At 58.9% G+C, this 14,504-nt stretch overlaps 3 protein-coding genes across 7 annotated transcripts; 1 reads left to right on the top strand and 2 right to left on the bottom strand.

Annotated features, from left to right (window-relative positions):
* Positions 1–385: 385 nt before the first annotated feature.
* Positions 386–7,301, bottom strand: LOC140256818 (protein PML-like). Its single transcript, XM_072345636.1, has 8 exons — positions 6,997–7,301; positions 6,128–6,606; positions 4,950–5,530; positions 2,985–3,142; positions 2,520–2,766; positions 2,230–2,288; positions 1,841–1,970; positions 386–1,341 (listed from the first exon to the last, which is right to left on the bottom strand). The coding sequence occupies exons 1-8, from the start codon at positions 7,021–7,023 to the stop codon at positions 584–586; spliced, it is 2,439 nt and encodes an 812-aa protein (XP_072201737.1). The 5' UTR covers positions 7,024–7,301; the 3' UTR covers positions 386–583.
* A 140-nt stretch (positions 7,302–7,441) lies between these two features.
* On the bottom strand, positions 7,442–10,823 carry STOML1 (stomatin like 1). Of its 2 annotated transcripts, none has more exons than XM_072345633.1 (7): positions 10,192–10,823; positions 9,954–10,060; positions 9,700–9,849; positions 9,141–9,344; positions 8,840–9,032; positions 8,211–8,393; positions 7,442–8,113 (listed from the first exon to the last, which is right to left on the bottom strand). In XM_072345633.1, the coding sequence occupies exons 1-7, from the start codon at positions 10,337–10,339 to the stop codon at positions 7,911–7,913; spliced, it is 1,188 nt and encodes a 395-aa protein (XP_072201734.1). In that variant the 5' UTR covers positions 10,340–10,823; the 3' UTR covers positions 7,442–7,910. The 2 variants fall into 2 exon arrangements, with proteins under 2 accessions (XP_072201734.1, XP_072201733.1); XM_072345632.1 differs by having other exon boundaries at positions 8,211–8,396; positions 10,192–10,528.
* Positions 10,476–14,504, top strand: PML (PML nuclear body scaffold). 4 transcript variants are annotated; one of them, XM_072345630.1, is made up of 8 exons: positions 10,476–10,576; positions 11,078–11,187; positions 11,683–12,238; positions 12,326–12,906; positions 13,117–13,169; positions 13,247–13,375; positions 13,450–13,660; positions 13,752–14,504. In XM_072345630.1, the coding sequence occupies exons 2-8, from the start codon at positions 11,142–11,144 to the stop codon at positions 13,832–13,834; spliced, it is 1,659 nt and encodes a 552-aa protein (XP_072201731.1). In that variant the 5' UTR covers positions 10,476–10,576; positions 11,078–11,141; the 3' UTR covers positions 13,835–14,504. The 4 variants fall into 4 exon arrangements, with proteins under 4 accessions (XP_072201731.1, XP_072201727.1, XP_072201728.1 ...); XM_072345626.1 differs by lacking the exon at positions 10,476–10,576 and having other exon boundaries at positions 10,881–11,187; XM_072345627.1 differs by lacking the exon at positions 10,476–10,576 and having other exon boundaries at positions 10,881–11,187; positions 13,295–13,375.

Genomic DNA, 14,504 nt, shown 5'->3' on the forward strand with positions numbered 1-14,504 from the left:
TCATCCTATCATTGCTGCCTGGGGCAGAGGCCGACCCCTGTCGCCTCCCGATCCGGCGACAAATTAAGGCTGCCGTGTGAAAGTACCGTGCCTCAGTGCATGGGGAACAGATGGGACTCACACACAGTGCGTAACGCCAAAAGTACAAGTTTAATGCCTCGCAACAAACCCTATGTAGTGGTACAGGTGACCGCCTCTGTCAGCCACTCGTGACCTCCCTGACTCCACCCCTGGTGCACGCAGGCACCACCCACCAATACCCAACAGACCCCCACTTTGCCAGAACCTCCTGTCAGGGAGTTGTATTGAGCAGAGGTTCTCCCAAGCCTCCTCTTCTCCACACTGAATGTGGCAATGGGGAGTAAAGCAAAGTATTTGCAGCAGGTGACAAAATAGAGGAACCATTTATTTTATCTGCATGCGGACACAGGAAGGGCAATTCAGCTCATTGCCACGTCAAGCAATGCTCTGGCAGGCACTGCATTTGGGAAGTACCGTCCTGTGTGCTCACAGGTCATACATACCCCAAACCCAGGTTACATCCCAAGCAGGGCAATGGGATGGGTTTGGTTCAGACTACCTTTCAGCATTCTTGCTTGGTCTTCGTGGCCTCGTCACATAATGAGGTCTGGCTGCTACCTGCCAGTGGCTGCTGCAGGAAGTAGGCCTTGATCTTGCTGAGGTGACGGACCTTCTTCTCAGAGGGATGCCGGTGGGCATTGACCAAAGCACACATCTTGGGGAGACCCCTGGCAGGGTCACAAACAAAGCAGGCATGCAGCTCGATGAGGCCGATTCCATGGGAAGCCAACGTCTGGGCCGAGGGCCGGCTGAGCAGCTTCTTGTCCAGCAAGGGTTGAAGGGACATGAAGGACTCCAGGTTGGCAGGGCTGAGGAGCTTTATGTGTTTGTTGTTCAGGTCGATCTCCAGGACATTGCAGAGGTCCCTCGTGGTGCTGGCGCTCTCCGTGGTGCTGCAGTTGCTGATGTCCCGCCATAGCAAGTTGTTGGCCAAGTTCTTCAGCTTGCAGCTCTGCTTCTCTGGGATCTTCTCCTTTATTAGGGGTAGAACATCCAGGAAGCCATACACCACGGAGAAGAACTCTGCTTTCATGCCAATGGCTGTCAGGTTTTTCAGGAGGGTGGGAAAGGGCAGTGACCAGAGACTAAAGGCAGCCAGGATAGGCCTGCGGATGGTTCTGAGGTGGCTAAGCAGATCCCTCAGGCCCACCTCGCAGCCAATAGTTTTGGCCGTCGAGTTGGGCAAACAAATTGTGGGCTGAATGAAGACTGAGAGTATTTTCTCTTTATCAACCACCACCATCTGAATGACTTCATTTTCTGGAGAGGACGAGGAGAAAGTAAAAGAGGAGGAGAGAGGAAGAACAGGAAGAATTAACCTCTTATCCAGCAGGGAAATAAAACATCGAGCCACTCAGCCTTCAACAGCCCCCTGTCTGTCTCAAAACATGAAAGCAACGTCTCTTAGGGTCACAAGAGATTGTCCCCTCTCTTATATCACCAAGGCTATGGCAGAAACATCTGAACTTCACAGAACCATAGAACCGTTAAGGTTGGAAAGACAACTAAAATCATCCAGTCCCATGCCTGTAATCACTCTAGACCACGTCCCACAGTGCCACATCTATCATTTTCCTGATCATCTCCAGGGACAGTAACTCCACCAGCTTTGGGGGCAGCCTATGCCAACACCTCACCAAACTTCCCAACTTCTGCCCACCCTCAAAAAAATCAAAAGTGAAACGGCCATACATGGGGATCTAAGCCAGCTTCAACACGTCACACTCATTACAGAACACATTCCCACTTAGGAACTTACTCCAAATATTAATGTCGAAGAAGACCACATGTCCTTGTTCCACATCCAGCGTGTTCTGGAGGCAGATGGGAAGGTGTGAGTTGTCTCTGCTGGTGCCATCCTCGAGTACATCATCAAGCAGGCTGGAGTCCTGGAGAAGCAAACAATTAGCTTTTAATAAACATCTCGGGAAGAAAAAGGGTAGCAGCTCAAGGTGTTTGTGCATCCTGGAGGTGAGCAAAGGGATCTACTCAAACTGCTGGGGTGACCTGTTTGGAACCTTACCAAGTAGCTTTCTGCTCTAAGATGAAAGGAAAGATGGGACTATCACCGAGTTGAAGGGTTTTGACAAAGTTATTTTGGCTTTCAAGGAGGATTTCAGAAGTTCCCTTGCCAGGATCTTAACTCACCAGCAACTCCTCATCCATGCTGTCCTCTTCATTGCTGTCCAAGTTAAGAAGGTCACTATCTGCCCAGAGAGAAAAGACATGTCAACTTTGGACTGTCTCACCTGCACAAGGGCCATCCCTGTCAGCATCATCAGCTGAGCTGGGGTGCCCTGGCAAACCAGACAGGTGGATGGGGAGCAACCATCTGAACAAGAAGATGCACTGAGATGTGACTGTACTCTTGGGAACCCCCTGTGGATGCTGCCAACTGCCCCCAGAATCCACCTGATGCCTGAAAGAGCATTGCTTACCTGAGTCATGCATCTCATCGCTGCTGTCTGGCATGCCGTTCAGCAGGCAGCCTTCCCTGCTGGCAGCCATGGTGGGCGCAGAAAAACTGGTCTGGGGTTGTGGCGAGCTGTTTGGTTCCTGTGGCATCACTGGTGTGTTCCACTCATCATTGTCTTTCTCAACCTTTATCACCTTTACAGGGGTTGGCAGCATGGTGGTGCCTTCATCTTTCTTCCTCTTGGTAGGGGTGGAGGTCATCAATGGGACCTAAGTGGGCAGAGCTGAGCTCAGTGAGCATCCCTGTGTGGCCTTTGCCACCAGAGTACAACCACACAGGCCACTCATTTGAACCCAAGGTAACAACCTCAAGGCATGATGATGCACAATCCCACCACACACCTTGCTTTGGTGAGCAAACCCAGGTCCAGCCACCCAGTGTACCAGTCTAGGGCCGTGATGGGACCACATGGAGACCAACAGAGGACCCAGGGCAAGGAGCAGAGATGGAGGCAATGAACAGGAGATACGGGAGTGCTTGGAGATGTCATGGGGAGCCCTGGGATTTGGGATGGCTTGGGGTGTGAGCAGAAAGCAAATCTCACCTGGTGGGAGTTTTTCATGATGGCTGGAGCAGGGGCAGCTTCTGAAAGAAGAAAAACACAGCAGGATGAGGAGGGTGAGCAGTGATGGAGGTGTCTGAGAGTGATGGGTGTTGCAAAACCCTCTGCAGGAGGTGCAGGTGGCCATGGGGCCATGTCTCCTCTGCTGCCATGGGGGTGCCAGAGCTGCGAGTAGCCCAGAGCCCCATTGGGAAATGTTACAGAGGCCAAATTCAAGCCTTGAGGCTGCTCTGGTAAAATGCTTGCTCATCCAGCTGATGTGGGTGGAGCTGCCCACGTGTGCCAGAAAGACGAAAAGGCCATTAGTAGCATCATGCAATGAAATGACTGCGACTCGGTAGCTGGGGCCATGCCGTCCCACCGGCCCTGTTGTTCCCAGCACTCCTGTGCTCTCCAGCAATGCTCAGGCCATGGTGGTAGACATGTTCAAACCCTTTGTGGGGGGAAGTGGGATGCAATTTGGGAAGCTCTCGGGAGGGCCCTTTTGGGCCACGACACCAGCAAAGACAAATGTTCAGCCCAGGAGGATTTATTGGCACAACAAGTGAGGTGGGGAGACAAGTCCCTTCAGCCACTTTCCATGGGTTTTCCAGGCATCCTGGTTTGCAGACAGAGCCCGTTCCTCACTGCTCTCCTGAATCCTCCTGGAGTATCATTGTGGCATCGCAAAGTGAGTTTCCCCTCACTTCTTCCTCCGCTTCCTGAGGCCAGCAGTGTGCTTGCAATATCTCTTGCTCTTGCTGGGATGCTCCTTCTCCAGCTCTGGGCTGGGGACCTTGGGTGATGGGGACCTGGCAGGGGCCTCGGCAGCAGGGGGAGATGCTGCAGGACCCTGATCTGCTTCATTCTGCTGCGAGGTGCTGAGGGGGAACAAATCCAGCAGGTCCGAGGGCAGCGAGGGCCAGCTCAACTCTGGGGGGTCCTGTGGGGTGGGAGCAGATCTGGAGTCCTGAGGGCCTGGTTGCAGCATTGTCTCCAAAGAGGAGGTGATGGCACTGAGGGAGCGGGCCATGGAGCGCACCCCACGGGACAGAGACACCAGGTGCTTGTTCAGCCTGCCCTGAGCCTGCAGCAGGCAAGTGGTGACCCCCAGCAGCTCCTCTGTGTGCTGCAGGTGTGCCCTGGACCAGCAGCCAAAATCTTTCTGCAGGGCGGCCACGGAGGCCTGGAGGCCCTTGGGGAGAGATGTGGTGTCCCCAGTGGCACCGAGAGGCGACGCTGAGCCTTCCTCTGCTCCTTCATCCTGCTGTGCAGCAGGGGTGGGCAGTGTGGGGGGTGCATCTCCTCCTGGGCTATGGGGCTGAGACTGCAGGTCGAGGGCTGGGGTGCTGTTGTCCTCGGATGGTGTGTCCTGCTGGGGCACAGCGGGACCTGCAGCAGGGAGCGGGGCTGAAGGGAGCAGGAGAGGGAGCTTAGAGAGGACAATAAGGATGGAGTGCTCAGCAGATGGCAGCACACTGATCCCAGGGACCGAGGTAACCTGTGTGCATGCCACGCTGCTTGGAGAGGACATCCCCAGCCCTCCTGCCCACAGCAGCCTGCACGCTCTGCACACCCACATCCACACACCACTCACCTCCCCAAGCCCAGGGCACAGATGACTTACCATCACTCCTCCCCTTACAGTGCACATGGGGGCTGGCTGCACGCCGTGAGAGCAAGACAACCATCGCTTTGGCAGCGAGGAAAGCGACGGTGGCATCCCAACCTTGGGCTGAGAGCAGCAATCACCATCCTCCGAGTGGGAGGAGATGTGAATCCCAACCTATGACGCTCAGCCCAGCTTTCAGCCTTCACCCAGCCCTGCGGAGCAGCGTGCCCACATCTCACCTTGCAGCCCCTCGATGCACTCAGTCAGCGCCTGCAGCCTGGCATGGCACTCGGCAAAGTCCTCATGCACCGCCAGCTCCCCATCCACCACCGGGCGCTGCCGCCGCAGCTCCTCCAGCGCATCCTTGACGAAGGGCTGCATGTCCATCACCTCCTGCTCCGTGGCATAGAGGCCCATCTTCTCCACCAGCCTCTTGCCCGCCTCCATCCTCCGCAGCACGGCATCCACGCGGCACAGCTCCCTCTCCAGCTCCTTCCTGCCCCTCTCCTCCCTGCGCTCCACCAGCGCCAGCAGCTGCTCCTCCTCGTGCCGGATCAGCCTCACCAGCCGCTCCATGCTCTGCCTCACCAGCTCCCGCACCCTGCGACCCGCCTCCTCCAGCCGCTCCGCCTCCCCCTGCAGCGCCGCGTGCGACGCCTCGAAGCCGGCCCTCCGCCGCTCCAGCTCCTGCCCCAGCGCCGCCAGCTCGTCCTGCCGCAGCCGTGCCTCCGTGCTGACGTCGCAGTGCTGCCCGCTGTGCGCGGCGTCCAGCAGCGCGCAGATGCAGCACACCACCCTGTGGCACTGCTTGCAGTAGATGCTGTGAAGGTGAGAAAGGGGCGGAGCGACGTCAGGCCGTGCCCCGAGACGAAGGAAGCAAGATAAGGAATTATTGACTCACAGGGTGCTCGGACGGGGGGTGGGTGCCCCATCCCTGCAGGTGCCCGAGGCCATGGATGGGGCCGTGGGTAGCCTGATTCCCACTGCAGGGTTTGGAGCTGGGAGGGCTTTAGGACCCCTTTCATTCTACGCCGTTCTACGAACCCCTAATTCTGTGATGATCTGTTCTTGGAATCATAGAATGGTTGCGTTGGAGGGGACTTTAAAGCCCAACCAATTCCAGTTCTCCACCATGAGCTGGCTGACCCCTACCAACTCAGGCTGCCCAGGCCTCAGGCACCTCCATGGTTGGATCCCCCACATCTTTTTCTGGGCAACCTTAGACATCCCACCAGCTGCCCTCCCTGGGCTCCAGCAACTTCCTCATCCTCACCCCACACCCTCCTCTGGCCCCACCAGCAGCCCCAATGCTCCCTCCCATCCCACTTCTCCATCTGGTGGCCCCCAGCAGTGGGACAGAACCACCTCGCTCAGCCCAAGGCTGAATGACAAGAAGCTCCCTCTCCAGGACACCTACCTTAGAGTCTGGTTCTGGTGGGTTGGGATGGGGCAGGACAAGCTGCTGGTCCTCCTGGTGCCCTTGAGGAACTCCTGCGGCGATCCCACCCTGATGTCCTGCACCCTCTTGGCCTCGTGGTTCTCCCTCTTGACGTAACGCTGGTGGGTCTCGAAGCACTTTGTGCACAGGAACTCCCTGCACTCTGGGCACCAATACTCACTGCTGCTCCCACAGTTGTCACACAGCAGCTCAGCCCCACTGACGACACGCTGGTAGATGCTCAGGCGGGTCTGCAGGCTGCTGAACAGCACGTTGTCCACGTCGGGGATGCCGTCGGGCTGCGGGATGGGCGCCTGGCACACGGGGCATTGCCCTACGGGTTTGTTCTCTCTCAGGCAGCCCAGGCACAGCGTGTGCAGGCAGGTGAGCAGCTTCAGGTTGGGTGATTCCTGCCGGCAGCCCTCGCACAGCACGAACTGAAAGTCGTTCTCCATCTGCTTGGGGGGGTGAGGGAAAGGACAGAGACTCAGAACCCCCATCCGGGCACAGGTGAGCATCTACTTCTCACCTGTGGGGCGCTGGTTCTCTCGCTTAACACTTCCCCTCCCCATAGCACAAGGGAACGCGTTGGCAGCGTCGCACCCGGCGGGGTGGGGATGGGACAGAGGACACCAGCCCGCCTTGCCACCCCGTCCCCGTCCCTACCGCCGCCCCCTCCACTCTGCAGAGCCATACTCCCATCACACCCACTCCATACGCCTGAAAGGATGAAAGCCCCCCAAAAGGTCCCACCACAGCCCCGTTCCCAACCCCACCCCGTCAGGTCACAGCCCGCTTCCTCTCGCCCCACCGTCCCCCCCCACCGCCCGCTGCCGGCCGGGGCTCACCGGGGCGGCGGTTTCGCGACCGTCCATGTCGTGGCACGGCTTCGGGGCTTCCCTCGCCTCTCCCGTCGCTCAGTTTCGATTTCCCGATGCTGCAAACTCCTCCTCCGGGCGGGCTCTATGCCGACTGCTACCCAGAAGCCATTTCCCTGGGAGGAGCTGCACCCCGGTTTCTCTGCATCCTTCCATCCCCTCCCCACTGGTGGACTATGGGGCCACCGTCAAGTGGAGATCACGACCGAAGGGTGGCAGCCCTAAAAGGACTGTGACTGAAGGGAGACATCACCAAAGGGGATACTGCCAGCCTGGGCCGGTTGGGGTTACACAAAGCAGGGATGCTTTCACCTCTGGGTTCTGAGCATCCCCATAAGGACTATCAGTAGGAAAAGGGAAACTGAGGCACGGCTCAGCGCAGCGGGGCACGGGGGAGCACCCACAGAAGCCATCATCCTGTTGCTCCCCTCAGAGCACGTTTATTGGGATAGAAAGAAAGCTTACAAAATAAAGAGCTACGGATACACGGCTGGCCGCAGCAGCACAGCGAGCAGACAGAGCTCACATCACACAATGCAGAAACACAAATCAACGCCGTCGCTTCTTGTGCTGGGAGGACCAACTCCTGGCTGCTCCTTCCCTGGATGCCACCTCTGCTCCCTCCCCAAAAGGCAGCAGCTGAGAGGACCACGCGGCCCAAAGCTGGGGGTGCCCACTGGTTGCATTGTAGGCAAGGGGTGAGAAAAGACAAGCACAAGGGCAGGTGGAGGGGCTCAGCCAAGGAGCGATGCCTCCGTTGCCTCAGTTTCCCCACTCCGGCCTTTGCTTGCCTCCTGTCACCCCACGGGGAGGGCAGGCAGCATCCTCACCGTGTCCTTCTGCTGTCCCCCACCTACAGACACTCACACAGGGACACGTCTGCTCTATCTGTGCAGCTTCACAGCCTTGAAGAGCTCCTCCAGGCGGAGGGCCAGCTGCAAGTCGCCCTTCACCCGCAGCCGCCCGCTCATGTAGGCAGCCAGGGGCCGCAGCTGGCCCAGCATCAGCTCCTGCAGGTCCTCCTCTGCCACCTCCAGCACCACATCAGGGCTGCCCTGGGGCACACCGCAGCCAGCCCGCCCGCTGCCTGTGGGACACGGATGGGGTGAAAGGGAACAGCCATAAGCCGGGACACCGACCACGAGGAGATCCCACAGGGCACCCACCCCACCCTGAGACCCCACCTGAAGAGAGGTCTATGAAGAAGGTGCTGCGGGTGCCACTGGGCTGGATGATGTCCACCTGGTAGGATGCTCCCACCTGGTTCACCAGAGCTTCTGAGAGGATGGTCTCCACAGCTGAGAGCAGCTCGGCCACACTGGGCCTCTTCCTGGGGGGGTCCACCTCACTCACTGTCCCCACACTGTCTGCTGGGATGAAGGGGAGGAACAGGGGATGCTTTCAGGATGAGCTCTGTTGGTCCACAGGGACCCCCACCAGCATGGCACTCCGTCAACCAGACCCCCATAGCTTTCTTGCCCTTGCTTGCCCCAGTCTTCCTGAGCCAAAACTGCTGAAGGGATGACACATTTAGCATAGTCACACTGCAACCACAGAGTACATGTTTTCCTTCTTAGGAATAAGCAGGGGCCTGAGCTGACACGTGTATCTTCCTCCCATCCCCATGACTCAAAGCACTTGGGTAAAAACCTCGCTGTCACTTCCCACCCCTCCTGAAAGCCGTGCCAAGCTCTCAACATAGAACCTGAGCTGCCCCCAGCCTATCAGTGCTGTGCTCACAGGGCCGTGGTATCTGCAGGACTTTGGCTTCTCTTTCATACAGCCTCTGAGCTCAAAGGTTATGGGCTCCTACCTGCCTCCACGATGCTGGGTGTGCTGCCGAGGAGGTGGGCAGCCAGCTGTGGGGTAGAGCCTTCCAGCAGCGGGGCTATGGAACCCAGAGGTCCCAACAGGGCATCCCGGGGGGGCTGCAGCACCGCCTCCATCGTCAGCTCCACATGGTCCACCTCCAGTCCCCAGGACTTGGTCATGTCGTTGATGTCCAGCTGAGGGAAGAAGGGAAGAGAGGTGGTAGGAGGCCAGAAGAACACGGAGACCACGTGTCCCACAGCTCAGCATCCTGCTGGTTTAGGAATGAGAAGGGCCATTCTCACCAGCAGCTGCTCCCCGATGCGTAGCTTCTCCCCTTGGATCTCCCTCAGGCTCTTCTTACCCAGGGCCTTGGCCATGGCACTCTGTGCTGTCATGCGAGTGGCTGCCACCAGGTCCTTCACCACCAGCACGGACAAAGCGGGGTCCCACACACGGAACTGCACGTCGGCACCCATGGAGAGCACTGCACCATCCCGGGAGACCAGCTGGGAGAAGGAGTCAGGGTCTGTCCCACTGCACCCCACACCCAAGCCTCGTGGAAGCCAAGGGATGGTTCCCTCTTCAATAACAGGGTTGTTAGAAGCAAAGCCAACCCCAATGATGATGTTTGGGCTACTCGGAATGATGACTTCCAGTCATTACTGAGAGACATTTGGATATAGACTGATGTTTTGGAGATGTCTCCATTTGGGAACATCCATTGACCAAGGTGTGGGAGGTCAGCAGGTGCCTCCCAGCCCCAGGCCTCATGGCTGCCAGCCCTGTGATGCTCCTTGCCTCACCATGAAGGATAGGCAGAATACTGCTCTGAGTATTTGGGGTGCCTCAATGGTGGCTCACCTTGCAGGGGGGCACATTGAAAGCCCGTGTTCTCAGATCCACACGCTGCCAGTGGTCAATGAAGGGCAGCAGCAGCACCACACCAGGGCCCTGTGGTGCACGGAGGCGGCCCAGGCGGAAGATGATCATTCGCTCATAGGTAGGCACTATCTGGGGGTTGGACACAGAGATAGGGATAGGAGTAAAACACCAGGAACTGCCTACCCACAGAGCATGGGCTGTCACCCTGCTCCTCACCTGCTCTTCTCTCTTACCTTCAAGGCAAACCAGCCTGAGATGGGGAAGGTGAGGAGCATCAGTAGGAAGACCAAGAAGGTGATGAGCCCATGGCAGATCCAGGATAGCCAGCCCTGGGAGGAGTCTGCAAGGGGGAATGTGCACCCACCAGTGAACCCCATCCAAGCTGAGTGAGAGCGCCCGACCAGCACAACACCCTGCTGAAAGCCCCAGAGGAAAGGACAGCAGCATCTCCCCTCTGAGGTCGGGACTCACCTGCAGCATTCCTGGCCGGTCCCAGCGGGTCTGCCTTGGCTCCGAAGGAGAAGAAGCCCTTCTGTGCACCGTACAGCCCGATGCTGGACTGCTGGAAGCGGTCAAAATCCCCCAAGGGAAGTGCCTGGTATCCCGACCTGCTGAACATCCCCCCGCTGCGATGTGCAAAGCCGAGAGAATAAAAGACAACGGCCCTGCCGCCGTGCTGCAATAGAGCAACGCTGCCCGTTTTCCTTGCTGGAGCCTCAGCCGGCGGGTTCCATCCTCCCGGTGGTTCCTAGATGAGGATGAGGATGCTGCGGAGGGGAAGGAGGGAGCTGCCGGAGCTTCCTGGTCCGCCCCTCATGTGGCTGTGACGGCAGAGGGACGCAGGGCTCAAGGCGGGGTGAGTTTTTCCGGTGGTTGTAATGCTCGGGATGCGCTCCGGAGGCCTCGGGGAGCATCGCGTCCTCTGCCGCACGCGTACATCGGGGGGTGGGGGGGGGCTCCGGAGGGTCCCGCAGCCCTACGGGGTCCTCTCCGCCCCATAGGAAATAGGGCAATAGATATTTCTTCCTGCAAATCCCTCTCCACGCGGCCTTCTCGTGCCGACAAAACAACCGTTCCTCCATCTCGGAAGCCGACAAAAGGGGGTGGTACCCTGTGGGTGTCTACATACCCCCCCACAGCATCACGCTGTGGGTACCGGCATGCCCCCCGTAGCATCACCCTATGGGTGTCTGCATCCCCCCTTAATAGCATCCCCCAAGCGAGATCCTCCCTCTCAGTGCAAGGGGATGGCAGGAACGGGACGAATGGGACATGGGACCCCCGCGGGACCACTCCCCGTCCCGGCCTCGTCCCGTCCCTCCCTCTCCCATCATCCCCGCCTTCCCCCCTCCCCCAGCTCCTCCTCCTCCCCACGCCGGATTGCAGAAACGAAAGTGGAGCCTCCGGCCCAGCGCCCCGAAATGCCCGGCAGCCCCGAAGCCTCCCGGACCCCCGGGCCCCAAGAAGGTAAATGGGGTCCCCCCCGCCGCTGTGTGTCTGCTCCCTGCTTATTACTACTGGGGAAGGCGGTCTGGGGGGCTGGGAGATAGGCAGAATGGGAGCCCCCCAATAGGCTCTGTGGGTGGGTTGCACGCGTGGGTTGGGAGCAATGGGGACACAACTAGGGTGTAAAGCTGTTCTTCGGGGGGGGATACAGAAAATGTGGAGGGAGGTGGCAAGGGGAGGCACCCTGCTTTGTGTGGGGCTCACTGATGGGCTGGGGAGGGTTGTGGGGGGCTTTGGGGACAGGGCTGGTGGGAGCACCCCAGAGGCTGGAACCACACGGGGGGGGGGGGGGAACATGATTTGTCCATTCTTGCTTCCCCCATGGAAAGATCCAGAAGGAGCAAAAGTGAAAGGAAAAAAATCAATTGGCACTCTTGGATTCTCCCTGTGTAACCATGAATCCAAATGCACAGAGCCCATTTCTCCCTACTTCTCCTGCTTCCTCTTCCTACCCAGATGGTTCTGCTGCCCCTAAGGAGCTGGGGGCTGCACCTGGACCCTCCCAGTGCCCCTCTTCCTCTGGGCCTCTGGGGGAGGATGACTTCCAGTTCGTGCTGTGCGAGGGCTGCCGGCAGGAATCACCCAACCTGAAGCTGCTCACCTGCCTGCACACGCTGTGCCTGGGCTGCCTGAGAGAGAACAAACCCGTGGGGCAATGCCCCGTGTGCCAGGCGCCCATCCCGCAGCCCGACGGCATCCCCGACGTGGACAACGTGCTGTTCAGCAGCCTGCAGGCCCGCCTGCGTGTCTACAGGAGGATCAGCAGCGGGGGGCTGAGCTGCAGCCGGTGCAGGAGGGAGGCAGCAGCCGTGTGGTGCTCGGAGTGTGAGGAGTTCCTGTGCCCGGGTTGCTTTGAGGATCACCAGTGGTTCTTTAAGAAGAGGAGCCATGAAGCCAGGAAGGTGGAGGAGCTGCGGGCCGAGTCGGCTCATCGCTTCCTGGAGGGCACCAAGAAGTCGTGCAGCCTTTTCTGCTCCAGCCCTGGGCACACGGAGCAGGGCCACGTCACCAGGTGAGCAACGCAGCCCCTCACTGTGCCCCTTGTGGATGGAGATGGGGATGGGGTTGGTGCCAACCATGCGCTCTTCTTCCCCAACAGCATCTTCTGCAGGAAGTGTGAGAAGCCGCTGTGCTGCTCCTGCGCGCTGCTGGACGCCCAGCACTCACCTTTCTACTGCGACATCCGCACCGAGATCCAGCGACGGCAGGACGAGCTGGCGGCGCTGGGGCAGGAGCTGGAGCGGCGGAGGGCCGGCTTCGAGGCGTCGCGCGCGGCGCTGCAGGGGGAGGTGAAGAGGCTGGAGGAGGCGGGCCGCAGGGTGCGGGAGCTGGTGAGGCAGCGCGTGGAGCGGCTGGTGAGGCTGATCCGGCACGAGGAGGAGCAGCTGCTGGCGCTGGTGGAGCGCAGGGAGGAGAGGGGCTGGAAGGAGCTGGAGAGGGAGCTGTGCCGCGTGGATGCCGTGCTGCGGAGGATGGAGGCGGGCAAGAGGCTGGTGGAGAAGATGGGCCTCTATGCCACGGAGCAGGAGGTGATGGACATGCAGCCCTTCGTCAAGGATGCGCTGGAGGAGCTGCGGCGGCAGCGCCCGGCGGTGGATGGGGAGCTGGCGGTGCATGAGGACTTTGCCGAGTGCCATGCCAGGCTGCAGGCGCTGACTGAGTGCATTGAGGGGCTGCAAGGTGAGATGTGGGCACCTGCGGCCAGCAAGCACCCGGTGCTCATCTCCCTGCCTCCCCAGTCACTCTCCACATCACTCTGCCTGTGATGGGATGACTGTGCTGCTTAAACTCTGTGCCCAAAGGCTCCAAAGCCTCTTGGCCATCCCAAAATGGTTCTTTCTGGTCTCCCTTTTGTGGCTGCAGGCTTCAGCCCTGCCCTCTCTCTTGCAGGTGGCACTCCCCAGCCAGTCCCCGTGATGGAGGTGGCCCTGGAGAACAACATGGTGAGATGTCTGTTCCCTGTCCAAGTTCAGGGATGGCTCCTCACTTCCCCTATCTGCAAGCCTTCCTCATCCCACAGGGCAACTCCCAGCTTCCCCATAACCATTGTTCTGCGCTCTCTGTGCAGCAGGAGGAGCCCCTGCCGCACAGCAGCCAGGATGTTGTGCCCACCTTCACCATCAGCCTTGCCGAGATGGGGATGAGCTCAGTAAGGAGTGTCCCACTGGGGTGGATGTTTTGGGACTGGAGGAGCCACCCCATTGCCTGATGTCCCCTATGCAGGTGTCCCAGGCCACCACACGGTCCAAGCGGTGCCTGTCTCACGTGGAGAGGAGTAGCCAGATCTCACCCAAGCTGCTGAAGCTGGAGCAGGATGGTGGCGAGCCCAGCTCAAAACAGTGGGATGGCAAAGGGGGGCCCAGCACCTCTGCACAGAGCCACAATGGCCGCGTGCCTCCCTCCAAGGCCAGCAGGATCCGCACTCGGGATGCAGGTGGGTTGTTAAGGGGTCCCCCATAACGAGAGCAATCAGGAGCCCAGGCTTTGCTCTCTGGAGCTTCATCCCCGTTCCATTCCCTTTGCAGAGGATGGCAGCATCATCATCAGCTCGGAGGACAGCGAGGAAGACACGGTGATGAGTGTGACATCGGACTTCACTGCTTGCTGAACAGCAACCCCATCTCCATCTTCTCTAGAAGGCAGCAAACCCTCACCTAGATTTGCCCAGAGGGCCCACTTGGCAGCTTCCCCAGGGTCAGAGGGACAGCTCTGGGCATAGGGGACAGCTCAGGTTTGGGCTCTTCTATAAGAAAGAATTAAAGGATGTAGGAGCCTGAAACTGTCCCCCGTATCACCTTCCAGCAGTGATTCAGCAGGAGCAGGACTGCCTCTGATATATGGAGGTGGATATGGAGGCTACTCCCTCTTAAAGACTTTCCTTCCTTTATAAGCTCCAGGCTGTGCTCTGATAACACAAACCTCACACTGCTGCAGGGAGGGCTGCTCAAACCATTGCTGGTAGTGCTTTCTTCCATAAGACATTGATGCTCAAGCTCCTCTGCCCCCCCATTCTGATAGAGGTTGTCCCAGAGCTCCCTGGCAAGATAATTCCCATCTGGGGGGTAAAAAAAGACCCAGTTCTCTTATGAAATTCTTATCTGCACATTCCAGTGCTGCAGCCCAACAGCCAGGCAGGGGGTTGTGAGATGGGATCACTGCTGTGGGGTGGCCCCACCGGCAGCATCCCCGCTGGCTGGCTGAGCACCCGGCAGCGTTTTTAGTATCAACTCGTCACGCTGAAGTTTCTTTGTATCCAATAAAGGCGTTTCCAAGTGAAA

The sequence above is a fragment of the Excalfactoria chinensis genome, chromosome 10, assembly GCF_039878825.1.
Source record: "Excalfactoria chinensis isolate bCotChi1 chromosome 10, bCotChi1.hap2, whole genome shotgun sequence".
NCBI classification, from domain to species: domain Eukaryota; kingdom Metazoa; phylum Chordata; class Aves; order Galliformes; family Phasianidae; genus Excalfactoria; species Excalfactoria chinensis.